The following is a 13,121-nucleotide window of genomic DNA, read 5'->3' on the forward strand; positions in this document are numbered from 1 at the left end:
CTCTTTGAAAAAGCAAAGTGTGCTGTCGAGTCAGTTTCGACTCCTGGTGCCCACAGAGCCCTGTGGTTGTCTTTGGTAGAATAAAGGAGGGGTTTACCATTGCCTCCTCCTGCACAGTAGGAGATGATGCCTTTCAGCATCTTCCTATATCACTGCTGCCCAATATAGGTGTTTCCCATAGTCTGGGAAACATACCAGCAGGGATTCAAACCAGCAACCTCTGGCTTGCTAGTCAAGTAATTTCCCCACTGCATCATTCGGTGGCTTACAACTCTTTGTACATACCAAAATATGTATAAAATGTTTCCTTTCTCATTTAAAAATAGCACAGATTTCTGGGTTGCAACTCAGATAACCTATACCCATAAGCCACCACATTGCTTCCTGCCCCATCCCTCCATGGGTTCTGTGGCTTATCCTCTCCTGTCTATTGAAGCAAAAGGGGCTTTGCTTCCTCCCACATTTGCTGTGAAGCAGAATTAATGAGCAAAAGAAGGAATGGCCGAACACAAACATTATGTTGCTTCCTTCACCATAAATATTGGTTTTCTGGATCAAAGCCTGGAACCCTCCACATGCATCACCCTTACAATGCATAGTTACCATGAACATGTGCTTATACACCCAAACGCCCACAACTATTTGCCATAACTTTCAATATGTATGGCCGGTGCTTGGACAATCTACCCCACATAACAAAAAAGTAATTAGACCAGTGAATTATGTCTTTATTGTCAAAGGAAGAGCACAAATATGTTGACTTTACACAAGACTATTGCTTTCGAGAAATTACTGTTTTCCAAGACATTTACCATATGTTTCAACTTGACATGCAGTAAAATGACCTTACCACTTAGCAACAGAATACAGATGACCCACTTACCAAGCAGTTATATGCCTCTTGATTTGCAAATGCAAATATAAGTATCTAATCACAACTCCTTTTCTACATTGCTCCACTGCTACATCCTATTTTACCAGCAGACTGTGAGCTAGAATACTGTATGCTTGCCAAGTTTCCGCCATCCCTTGCCTTATTATTCTGAAATGGTTCACTGGAAGAAACACAGTTTGCAGAGATTTAACTGATCCAACACCACACTATTGCAATTGTTGTTCCTTTGAACATAAGAACATAAAAACAGCCTGCTGGTTCAGGCCCAAGGCCGATCTAGTCCAGCATCGTGTTTCACACAGTGGCACACCAGATGCCTCTGAGAAGCCCACAGGCAAGAGGTGAGGGCATTCCATCTCTTCTGCTGTTGCTCCTCTGCATCTGCTATTTGGAGACATCGTGCCTCTGAGCCTGGACGTGGCCTATAGCCATCAGAGGAATAGTAATAGTCGTCGTAGTCATCGTCATCGTTGCCGTCGCAGTAGTAGTACTACTACAAATATATTTATATACTGCTCTTCAACCAAAGTTCACAAAGCAGTTTAAATAGAAAAATAAATAATACATAAATGTCCCCAAAGGGCAGACAATCTAAAAAGAAACACAAGGTAGATACCAGCAACAGCCACTGGAGGGATGCTGTTCTGGGGCTGGATAGGGCCAGTTGCTCACCCCCTGCTAATATAAGAGAATCACCATTTTAAAAAATGTCTCTTTACTCAGTTAGCAGGGGCCATTGATAGACCTGTCCATTATGCATTTGTTCTACATTTTAAAATTCTACATTTCTTGGTTGCTGCTGTTACACAGAGGCTGCCTGTGGTTTCTGTGTGTGTGTGCCTCCAAGATCCCTACCAGCAATAACATTCTTTGAGTCTACTCCCATATCTTTTTCATCCCAATAAATTAGGGCAATTTTTGGAACCCAAACAGGCAAATTTCAAGATGATAAATAAATATATCTGATGGACAAGCAGAGACATGAATGACAGCAAAAATAAGAGGAGGTTCTTTATCTTGCACATTCCAAATACCATTTTCCTGACCAGCTGGAAACACAGCTTGAAAAAGATGTATGGAGGGAAATGGTCTTTTCAATGCAGCTCCTTCCAGTGCTCAACCTTCTTTAATAATTGTATCAAGGAATCACTGAGCTTTTTTGATAATTGAGTTGAACGAGGTATTCCACTACTTTTTCTATAGGTTGGTGTTTTAAGGCAGCTGTTTCCTTTTTAAACAGAAGTGTGACTCCTTCACAAGGGAAAGTAGGGGTGTGCCCAAATCAGAATCTGCAATTCGATTTGACCTCAAATCAAATCACAGGCAACCAAACTGATTTATCGAAAGCAGCTGGCTTGGCCAGCTGCCTCAATAAATCACCTCCAATTCGACCCAAATTGATTTGGGCAATTCAGGTACCATTTTGGGACACTTTTTGCTGGAAAAATGGGTTTCAAAATGGCACTTCTTTCTGGGGAGAGCTGGTCTACCAATTTGGATCAGCAGGTAGACCAACCCTCATAGGCAGGCTGATGCCCTAAGTCTCGAGTGGAGGGTTGGTCTACCCACTGATCCCAATTGGTAGACCAGCTTTCCCTAGAAAAACAGGTGAGCTGGTCTATCAATTTAGATCAGTGGTAGACAAACCCTCTGCTCTGGAAAGAAAATCAGCCTGCCTCAGAGGACAGGTCTATCCATTGATCCCAATTGGTAGACCATTTCTCCCTGGAAAACTAGGAGAGCTGGTCTACCAATTGGGATGAGTGGGTAGACCAGCCCTCTGCAAGAGTTGGTCTACCCACAAATCCCAACTAGTAGACCAGCTCTCCCTGGATAACCAGGAAAGCTGGTTTACCAATTGAGATTGGCAGGTAGACTTGGTGCATCAGCCCGTCTTGGAGGACAGGTCTACCTGGATAGACCTGTCCTCCAAGGTGGGCTGATGCACTAAGTCTGGAGTGAAGAGTTGGTCTACCCACTCATCCCAATTGGTAGACCAGCTTCCCCCTGCCAGCTTCCCCCTTCCCAGCAAAACGGGCCTCAAAATGGCATCCAAATTGCTCAAATCGATTCAGGTCAAAATGGGGATTATTCTTTTCTACCCAAATCTGGCCCTTTCTTTTCAGGGTCATTCGATTCATGGTAGAATAATAGAATCACCCCAATTTGACCCAAACTGTTTTGTGGGCAAATCGAATTGCACATCCCTAAGGGAAAGGCACTCTGTCTGCACATTATGATCAGATGAAGCTGCCTTATACTCAAGGGTGGTCCAAGATGTTTTGCTGCCTGAGACAAAAGACAATATTGTGTTCCTCCCAACTGGAGGGGGTGGTGCTCAACGTTGAAGCCATGTTAATGAAGCAGCAGCAGCACATGTGCACTCAGACTATACCAAGCAAGGCAATGGAGGCAGGAGCATTCCTAGCTAAAATCAGGGGCAGGGAAGAAGAGGTGCACCCTAGCAGGGCAAGGGCAGTAGCTGTGAACAGAGGCGTGGTGCCTGTGGGGCAGGACTCCAGCACTTGTCACCCTCTTCATTCCTCCCTGTCTCACCCTGCCTCACGGAGAAGGCTGCTTGAGCCAGATAAGTGGTCTACCTAGCTCAGTGAAAATGATTTTTATTTTATAATTTTATTTACAAATATTCTAAATGAACTGAGTGAAGTAATGATCCTGAGCTTTTATATTTATTTGTTCCTGAGCTGAGTTTTATCTGTTGATTTTTGTGATTATAGATATAGATATAGATATATAGTGTTGTCCAGACACTGAAGGGCAGCAGCTCTCCAGGGTCCTACCTGCAAATGCCAGGGATTGAACCTGCGACCTTCTGCATACAAATCATATGCTCAGCCACTGAGCTATGTTTCCTCTCCACACTCTTTCACAAAGGAAAGACACTCATCATGTTCATTGGACTTTTTTTTTTCCCAAACTAACATTTGAGGGGATTTCCTTTGTTTTTAATTTTGTTTACAGATATTATATTTCTTCATACGTAGGAAGCAGAAACTATGATCTTATTTTTTGGTGGCCCTGTTTTGTTTCCAGACTGACAGGCCTCAATTCACACCTGTGTTCACTGTTAGTGTTTATGATATGATTTGCTCACAACCCCTTCTGATAAACTCTAAGAGATCAAAAACTTAAAGCTGGTTTGCTTTCTTACTTATTCATATTCTCTTAGCACATTCACCCTATAGCAAACCTGGACAGAGTGAAACCTAGAATTCTATTCCCTTGCTTTTTTAAATTCAGTGATTCAAGGCTCTGAGTTCTCGCTCTCCAGAGGTGGTGTACATCACACACACACACACACACGACAAACATATTTCATGATCCCTTTTTCTTGTTTCCATGCATTCCATGGAGATAGAATATCACACCACTGGTTAAAGCTAATAAAACACTATAAATAAATTCATTTTTTAAAATCCTCTGGAAAGCTATCGATGACCCTTCCAAAACTTTAATTCCTATACCTAAATATCACATGCAAGAATTTGACCAATAAAATGTCCACAGCTTATAATGGTAAGATGTTGAAATGACTTATCATAGCAATAGCAACAGCAATAGCAATAGCACTTACATTTATATACCGCTCTATAGCTGGAAGCTCTCTAAGTGGTTTACAATGATTTAGCATATTGCCCCCCAATATTCTGGGTACTCATTTTACCAACCTCGGAAGTATGGAAGGCTGTGTCAACCTTGAGCCCCTGGTCAGGATCGAACTTGTAACCTTCTGGTTATAGGGCAGCAGTTTTACCACTGCACCACCAGGGGCTCATGTCATATCAACTAAACTGGCATTATGATGTTTACCATTGATTTAAACAAAAATGGAAGAGAGGAAGAGAAGGCAAATGTGTGGCCAATTTTTTTTGTAAATTATCTACCTTCAAGTTCTTTCCAAAATAAGCCAATATGTATATTAAAACAAACAGGCATGTAAAATGCAATTTACCCTGCTTGGTCGCTTGAATAAGGTGGGATTGAGTGGCACTGTTTTACTGTGGTTCCATTCCTACCTCTCTGGCAGATTCCAGATGGTGTCACTTGAAGACTGTTCTGAAAAGCGAGAGCTTAAGTGTGGGGTTCCACAAGGCTCCATATGTTTCAAATGCTTTTTAACATCTACATGAAACTGCTGGGAGATATTGTCAGGAAGTTTGGTCTGGGATGCTATCAATATGCTGATGACACCCAGATCTATTTCTCCATACAAACTTCATCAGGAAATGGCATGACCAAGTGCCTGCCTGGAGGCGATACTGGGCTGGATGAGGGATAACAGGCTGAAGTTGAATCCAAACAAGACGGAGGTACTGTCTTGTAGGGGGTCGGGATCCAAGAGATGGTTTATATTTCCTTGTTCTGGATGGGGTTACACTCCCCCTAAAATCAGGTTCGTAGTCTGGGAGTGCTCCTGGATCCCAAACTCTCCCTAGTTTCTCAGGTTGAGGCCGTGGCCAGGAGTGCTTTTTATCAGCTCCAGCTGATATGCCAGATATGTCCATTTCTGGAGACAAATGACCTTAAAACCATGGTACCTATGCTGGTAACCTCTAGGCTTGACTACTGTAATGCACTCTATATGGGGCTGCCTTGGTACATAGTTCGGAAACTACAATTGGTACAGAGTGAGACAGTCAGATTGGTCTCTGGCAGTCAGATTGGTCTCTGTTATATGGTCTTCTGAAGGGACCATAACACCAATTCTAAAAGAACTGCACGGGCTTCTGAACAAAATACAAAGTTCTGGTTATTACCTATAAAGCCCTTAATGGCTTGGGTCCAGGGTATTTAATAGAGCGCCTTCTCTGTTGTGAGCCCTGTTGCCTATTAAAATCATCTGGAGAGCTCCGGTTATGGTTGCCACCAACTCAAGACCGAGCCTTCTCTGTGGCTGCCCCAGGGCTTTGGAATATGCTCCCTGCTGAAATAAGAGCATCTCCTCTCTGTTTGTTTTTAAGAGGACCCTGAAGACATACCTGTTTTTCCAGGCTTTTAACTGAATTTTAAATTTTAAATTTCAATGTGTTTTTATCTATTGTGATTTTTATGTTTTATGAATTTTAAATGTGTTATATTTTATATTATGTTTTAATTTGTACACCATCTAGAGATTTCTATATCAGATAGTATAGAAATTCAATAATAAATGAATGAATGAATGAATGAATGAATGAATTTTATTTTTTTAGAAATAGAAGAAGATGGAGGAGGAGGAGGAGGAGGGAATCGGATGGACCCATAATATCATGCATTAAATTCATTCAGACAATATGAAACATGAAGCTGCAGCTGCGTTATATCAGATCAGACTATTGGTCTGTTTTTACTCCTCTGTTTGGCAGCAGGTCCTCAGAGTCTCAGACAGTGGTCTTACCCAGTTCCACTATCAGAGATGCTTGGGAGTGAATATAGAACCTCAAACATGCAAAGTATGTGCTCTGCCACTGAACTATAGCCCCTCCCCAATAAATGCAGATACTCATATGCTTTTGGGGGGAAACATGGACCTAGGTTATGGTCTCAAACAGCCAGAATCTTCTGTTTTTTATAACCATTATTTCACCAGTTGCCTGTGCAAGCTATGTATTTTCATTTATTTATTTTTAAATGCGGAGCGCCACACAGAGGGACATTACCCTGAAACTGTGACCCTAATATCTTGTGATCAGGGAATTCAGCTTTTGCTGAAATTGAGAAGGCCATGCATTGCATGTAATCCCATGGTTTTGGCATTGCCATATGGTGTGATTCTGGCATCAGGGTTCTCCAAGATTAAGAAAATTTAATTTTTGGAATACTGAGACAGGGAGAGCCATGACAAAACTTGTTTAGTCAGGAGTGGGAAATGTTGAGGGATGTGAGGAGAAACATTAATATCCCCACACAGCAGAGTATGCTCTGGTGGTACAGAAGTTTAGCCCAAGAGATAGCATCTCTAAGATATTGTTGAGGGAGATTCCTGCCTGCAACCTTGGAGAAGCCACTGCCAGTCTGTGTAATACTGAACTAGATGGACCTATGGTCCGACTCAGTATATGGCAGCTTCCTGTGTTCCTATTAGCTGAAGAGAGTAGATTGAGTTCAAAAAAACAGCTATTCATTAAGAAACTAAACATCACATACTGAGAGGCATTGAACAACATACCCAAACAGGCACTAGCAGCCTTCAGCAATGGAACAATTCTGTCTCAACTGACCAAAAGAGACCTATTAACATGACTCATCATGCCTCTAGTGGCCCAACGATGTTACTGTGGTGCTAAGAGCAATGCTTTAGAATTCTAACAGAAAATAGCAGAATCTGACACCCTAAGGGTGCAGTCTTGTAGATCTGGGGTGGGGCCAATAGCAAAGTAATATCTGAGTCACTGTGCACTGATTTTTCTTACTATGATACTGGTTTCTTTGTATAATGTGTTAAATCATAGATGACTGGCAGTCCTGAGAGTCCCACTAATACATTACATTCCCTTGTTCTTTAGGATCCCTGCCCCATTTCTGTACTTTTCTCCATACTGTTTCCTTGAACTGTTCATTCTACGAAAAATGGAATATGTTGTTTTGTGTATTGCAAACTTTAAGGGGAAAAATGGACAAACCACAGTTAGAAGAAAATGAATAATGAAATAGTTTATTTTCATTTTTGTAGTACAAATGATGCATTATTGTGAGAAACTGAAAATACATACAACACTCGTTTACTGACGGGAGTTTTATGACATCACTGGCCCACATTTAGTCTGAACTCCGAAGGCTTAACACACACTTGTACCAATCCAACAAGGGAAACTTATGCAGGTATGCATGCTTGCACAGGCATTGCTGATGTGGAAGCTCATCATGATGTTCATCTGGATCCTCCTGAATTAGTTGAAGGCATCTTGATATGAAACTGTTCATCCATAGCTGGAGCCACCAACTGGTATGTCCATACCTGCAACTGGATCAGGGCCTTCGATATTATTGGCTTAGCCACACACTCAAGAGGGATGTGGTCTCACTGGCTGCTTGGGACTCACCACTTTGTTGATGCTTCTAGAGAAAAGGCTCTGTGCAAATGAAGCTGTGCATCATCACCACTGCTGCACTTGACCCCCTTTGGGTGTGCTGAGCACCTGGAACTGTGATGATGCACAGTGTCATTCACACAGAGCCCCTTCCACCTTCACTAGAAGTACTGATGAAATGGTGAGTCCCAAGCATCCCTCCACTGTATGTAAGCCATTAATTTTAAAACAATTACATATTTTATCTTCTGTGCCACTAATCCAGTTCTAGTCTACTTCCACATCAGCTACATGCTGCTTCCACATGCATGAGCAATTCTCTACTAATAGGGCCTGGGAGTGTGTCGAAAAGAATTATTTGTGGTTCTACACTACTCATGGCTAGAACAACACAAATAGCCCTAGAGCTGAAGTGTGCACTAGTCTTTCCACCGCAATCCCAGTGGTGGTGGAGGCAGAAGGGTGAAATTCTCACTGCTCTCTCCTCCCTTACAGATAGAGCTTTTATTTCCAGTAATCTTTCCCTGAGAGTTGCAAAACCCTCAGGGAAAGATTCCTGGAAGTAAAAACCCTAGCTGGAGGAAGGAGGGAGCAATGGAAAATTGCACCCTCTCCCCTCTGCACCTGCTGGGGCTCCAGGGAAACACTGGAGTGCACTTAAGCTCCAATCTGTTTGCATCTGTGCAGGGCTATTTCTGTTGCCCTAGCCCTATGGAGAATGTAAGCCATATATTCTTTTATACCTTTTTATTTCCTTTTGTACTTTCTCTCTTCAATGTAGCAACTCTCTTTTTAAAATTCAAAATTCATTTTCAAAGGCCATTGATTATTAGTGTGCAGGTTTGGGATATCTAATTTGCATGATGCTCAGAGAACAGAAATATAGACTTTCCTGCAAGAAGAGCATAGTCTTTGCCTTGCTGAATCAGACCACACAAATCAGCATTCTTTCCAAAAGTACCTAACTGTGGGAGCTCAAAAGCAAGGGCATGATCGTGATGGCCATTCCATGACATCTGCCTCCAGCACCAGGCTATCAAAAATATAACACATCTAGCCTCAGAAGCAAGATGCCTATACCAGTTGTGGGGAAGTAGCAGTGGGAGAGAGAGCATGCCCTCAGCTCTTGCCTGTGGACTTCCCAGAGGCCTTTGGTAGGCCACTGTGTGAAGCAGGATGCTGGACTAGATGGGCCTTGGGCCTGATCCAGCAGGGCTGTTCTTATATTCTTAACATCTGCATTTGTAGCTCTTTTAAACATGGGTAGCTTCACATGATCCACCAAAAAGTAGTAAGTGGTAAAATGGCAGGGATTTGTTGGGAACCGAGAGCAGGTTCTGCCAGCAAATGTGACATCCAAACCTGCCCAAATCCAATTCCTGAGATTCTCCACTCAACATTCTCCTGACTTCCACACCCAAAATTAGTAAATTGGGTAGAGAATGTTGGGAGAACGTCAGGTGTAGGTCTTGGGACTTGGGTTAGGATGTCACGCCTGCCAGGAGTGCACACTCTCAATTCCCTAGCATATTTCCCACTTACAGGCTTGCCAGCAATTGTGTGAAGTTATTCTATATATCTCCAGTGATAGAAGATGGTTCATTGCTTTTCCACTGAAGTAATCATATATTCAAGACAGTGGACTTCCTATTGCTTTAAGCAGTGGTGTAGTGCTGGTGGGATGGGATGGATCAACCCATTCCTCCTCCCTCAAAAAAAAAAATGGAAGGAGGTTGCAGCTGAATGGCCATGTACAGTTTGCTGGGATGGGGGACAGAGAGGAGGGCAGATTACACACCTTTAAACCTTGGTTGAAACTCCCACCACTGCCATCTTGCTGATCAATGACATTAGCAGCAGCAGCAGCAGCAAAGTGCAGGGCAAGATGCCAGTGGTGGCAGCAGGAGTTTAAACCAAGGTTTAAAGGGGTGTAATCACTGCCTTCCTCACCACTCCTGGCCCAGCCTCCCCTGCCTGAGGTCTCTAGACTGGACATTTAATCTCCCGTGTGCCACTTCTCAGCTGCAAGGCTGAGTGGGGAGGGGGACTAAATGGCCAGCCGCCTGAGACCTCGGGCAGGAGAGGCTTGACAAGAAGCCACCACTGGTGGGAAGAAGCTTGCCTGGTTGGAAGGGAACCTTCCTGACTCCTGGTCAGAGGGGCATCTCTCTGGCCACGATGATCCCTGGAATATATCCTGCTTGCTGGTCTCCTCTCCGCCTCATGCTGACTCTGTGGTGGCAGAAGCTGCTGTGGTGGCAGCAAGAGGAAGAGGAAGAGGAGAGCAGGCCCATGGGTAGGCTGTTGGGCGGGTCAGGGCAGGAATGTTCTCAGCTGGCAGCACCTTCTCAACTGCTGGATATTTAGCCTGCCCCCCCAAAAAAAGTTGGCTGTGCCACTACAGATCACGGCCCTTGCTTCTCTGTACCCACCCTCAGGCAGATGGGGTGGCCAGTAAGAAGCATATGGAGGGACAGATATCCAGAAAGCTCTGATGAAAAGATAGATAGAAGGGATGAAAAGGGTTGGACTTCCATTTGAGAATGGGAGGTGGGGAGGGTCTCTCTGGGAGCAATGAATCCAAGTCATTGCTCTCTTTTTTGGAAGAGTCTCTCTCTCTCTCTCTCTCTCTCTCTCTCTCTCTCTCTCTCTCTCTCTCCCCTGCTTGATTCCTTTTCCTTTCTTTCTTAAAAAAATGAACCATAGTACCTAGGATGCTAATGTGTATGTGAGAGAGAATGAGTGAGAGAAAGAGGGGAAAGTTGTTGTCAGATAATAGTGTGAAGGACTTTGGCAGGGGTAAACATAAGGCAGTGGAATGGGGGAGAACTGAGAGAGAAGGAGCTTTGTGCCTTTCCCAATGTCTCGATGAACATGGGAGCTGTTGTGTGTGGCGGGCGGGGGGCAAGGAAGGGGAAGCCAAGCATACTGCAAGAGCTGGGACACTGAACAGTTCAATTGCTGTATATATTAATGACTGCTCATTGTGCCAGAAAATACTCCTTTATGGCACATGTATGTAAACACGATTCTCTACCTTCCTTGCCTGGAAATCCTTTCCTCTTCAACCTCCACTCTTTCTTTTCTCCCCAATTATTGCATCTAAACAAGCTGGGTGTGGCAATGGGAGTAGCCACCAGGGCATCAAAAGCGTCTGCACATCTAGAATTTGTGACTGCACCACTGTAAGTCTCCCACACTTTTACTTGGAAGTAAAGAACCCTAACAAGGTTTGACTTTCATATTTTAAGATCCAGAATGGCAGGATAATCAGGGTGGGAGGTTTTCCTATTAAAATGGTTGAATGGGAACTATGATCAGTAAAGGAGGCTAGGGTTCCCTAAGAAAGAATTCTCAGCACCCTAATCAAACTACAGATCCCAGATTTGTCTGGAGGAAGCCATGACAGTTAAACTGATATAAAACAAGCATAACTTTGCAGTTTATGCTGCATCTAGTTCTGCACCACAATCACCATAACTTCATTATACAATGAAAGTTAATAAAAGTCCAAATCTCCCTCTCTTTCTGCAAAGAGCAAACCTTTTCTTGGAGTAATGGTTGCCTAATGCAGTTCTATACACTGATTTCTTTGCTTCTCTTCTGCTAATCAACAATTCTAGGCTGGAGTCCTTCATTTTCCCGCATTCACTTTTTGCAGTCTTCCTGGAATGCCCTTTTAATTGAACCATAAAATTAAAAACAAAACATATCCACCCAGAATGGGACGCTTGAAACATCAAAGAACAATCAGCTCCCTCCCCCATTATAGAAGAATATATGATATATCAAAGAGTTTGGTGGAGGGGTGGTTTACATATTTTTAATACCAATTGGAGTTAGTTGTGATCCCACATGTATAGGAGGGTTGTGTGCTTCTCTGCCCTTTTATAGTGAGGATGTGAATAAACAGGCAAGGTATTCAAAGGAAGTAGCAAAGGTGATGACAAGCAAAGCTCTGATACTACAAAATCTTGCATTCAGCACCCTATCTCAAGGACCCTTACAAAACATTTAGCAAAGTTTAAAACTCAGTAGAAGATCAGGCAACCATACATGCTAATTACATACACAAAGAGACATACATAAACACACACTCCTACTAGATCGGACACAAGGATATTGTTCCATCCTACTTCTACTTTAGATAGATAGCTATTTGTCGTTTAGTTAAACTATAAACCAGATATGATCTTTGAAAAGAAGTTACTTGGTTTTACTGCTCCAACCTACCACACACCCCAAAAGGTGCATCACTTTCGAAGAGCTTGTGATGGCAGCTTTCACCATGGCACTCTTCTGCTTTCTTCACAATGGCAAACTCATTCAGAACCAGTATTCAGAAACAAAGATGTGGACATTAACAATGTTACGGTGTGAGACGACCCCTCCTATAACGTAGTTCATCTCAAGTTTCAGGGTGGCATAAAAAGGGCCAACAATGGGCTTCACCTGACGAACCACACCTATAGGTTGGGGAAATTTTAAAAAAGATTAGCACTGCAAACTAGCCTCAGATAGTTTCATAGCTTAAAACCACATGTTCCATAGCTTAAAACTAACAAACAAACAATCATTCAGAAACACATTTATTATTATTACTAAGTACCGCAGGATGTTCACACTGACAAGATTTAATGTGGTACCTTCAGCTGAACTAGAAGGTAAATTTAGAGGGATATCAAAAGAGCAGAGATTATGCCCTTGCAGCTCTGGAGAACAGGAGTCTATCTTTGATATTTTACTCCGCTGCCTCTTCTACAGGGATTTTCAATCTCATTATATTTCCTCATTACTGGCTGACTTTCCAGGACATACAGATGTATTCTACGTCAACTATCTGCTCTCAGATCAGAAGGAGGAAGTAACAATTAAAGTTGCTAAGTTTTGTGAGGCAGCTAAGAATGCTAGACAACAGATGGTAAACCAGATTATGTAAACTGGAAACTGCTGATTAGGATGAGATAATATTGGATCTCTATATATATTACTATTATATCATATGTGTATTATTATGTATGCCTTAAATTTTGGTCTATGACCGTAAATAAACATGAAACATGAACACATTTATTAAGAATCTCAGAAGACCTACGAAAGTGAAATTTCTCTCTCTTCATCAAGCCAAGGGTTGGAACTTACCTTTTTCATGAAGCTTGTCTCAACTCTTTACTCCTCGTCTCTAACTGAAATTT

At 42.6% G+C, this 13,121-nt stretch overlaps 1 protein-coding gene across 3 annotated transcripts in view; it reads right to left on the bottom strand.

The window, feature by feature from the left end:
• Window positions 1–7,523: 7,523 nt before the first annotated feature.
• FBLN1 (fibulin 1) overlaps window positions 7,524–13,121 on the bottom strand; it is a 139,306-nt gene continuing 133,708 nt past the window's right edge. For all 3 annotated transcript variants that reach the window (XM_053254877.1, XM_053254874.1, XM_053254875.1), the window contains exon 17: window positions 7,524–12,392. In XM_053254877.1, coding sequence (XP_053110852.1) covers window positions 12,375–12,392 — 18 coding nt within the window. In that variant the 3' untranslated portion in view covers window positions 7,524–12,374. The remainder of the gene's footprint in view (window positions 12,393–13,121) is intronic.

The sequence above is a fragment of the Hemicordylus capensis genome, chromosome 5, assembly GCF_027244095.1.
Source record: "Hemicordylus capensis ecotype Gifberg chromosome 5, rHemCap1.1.pri, whole genome shotgun sequence".
Taxonomy (NCBI): domain Eukaryota; kingdom Metazoa; phylum Chordata; class Lepidosauria; order Squamata; family Cordylidae; genus Hemicordylus; species Hemicordylus capensis.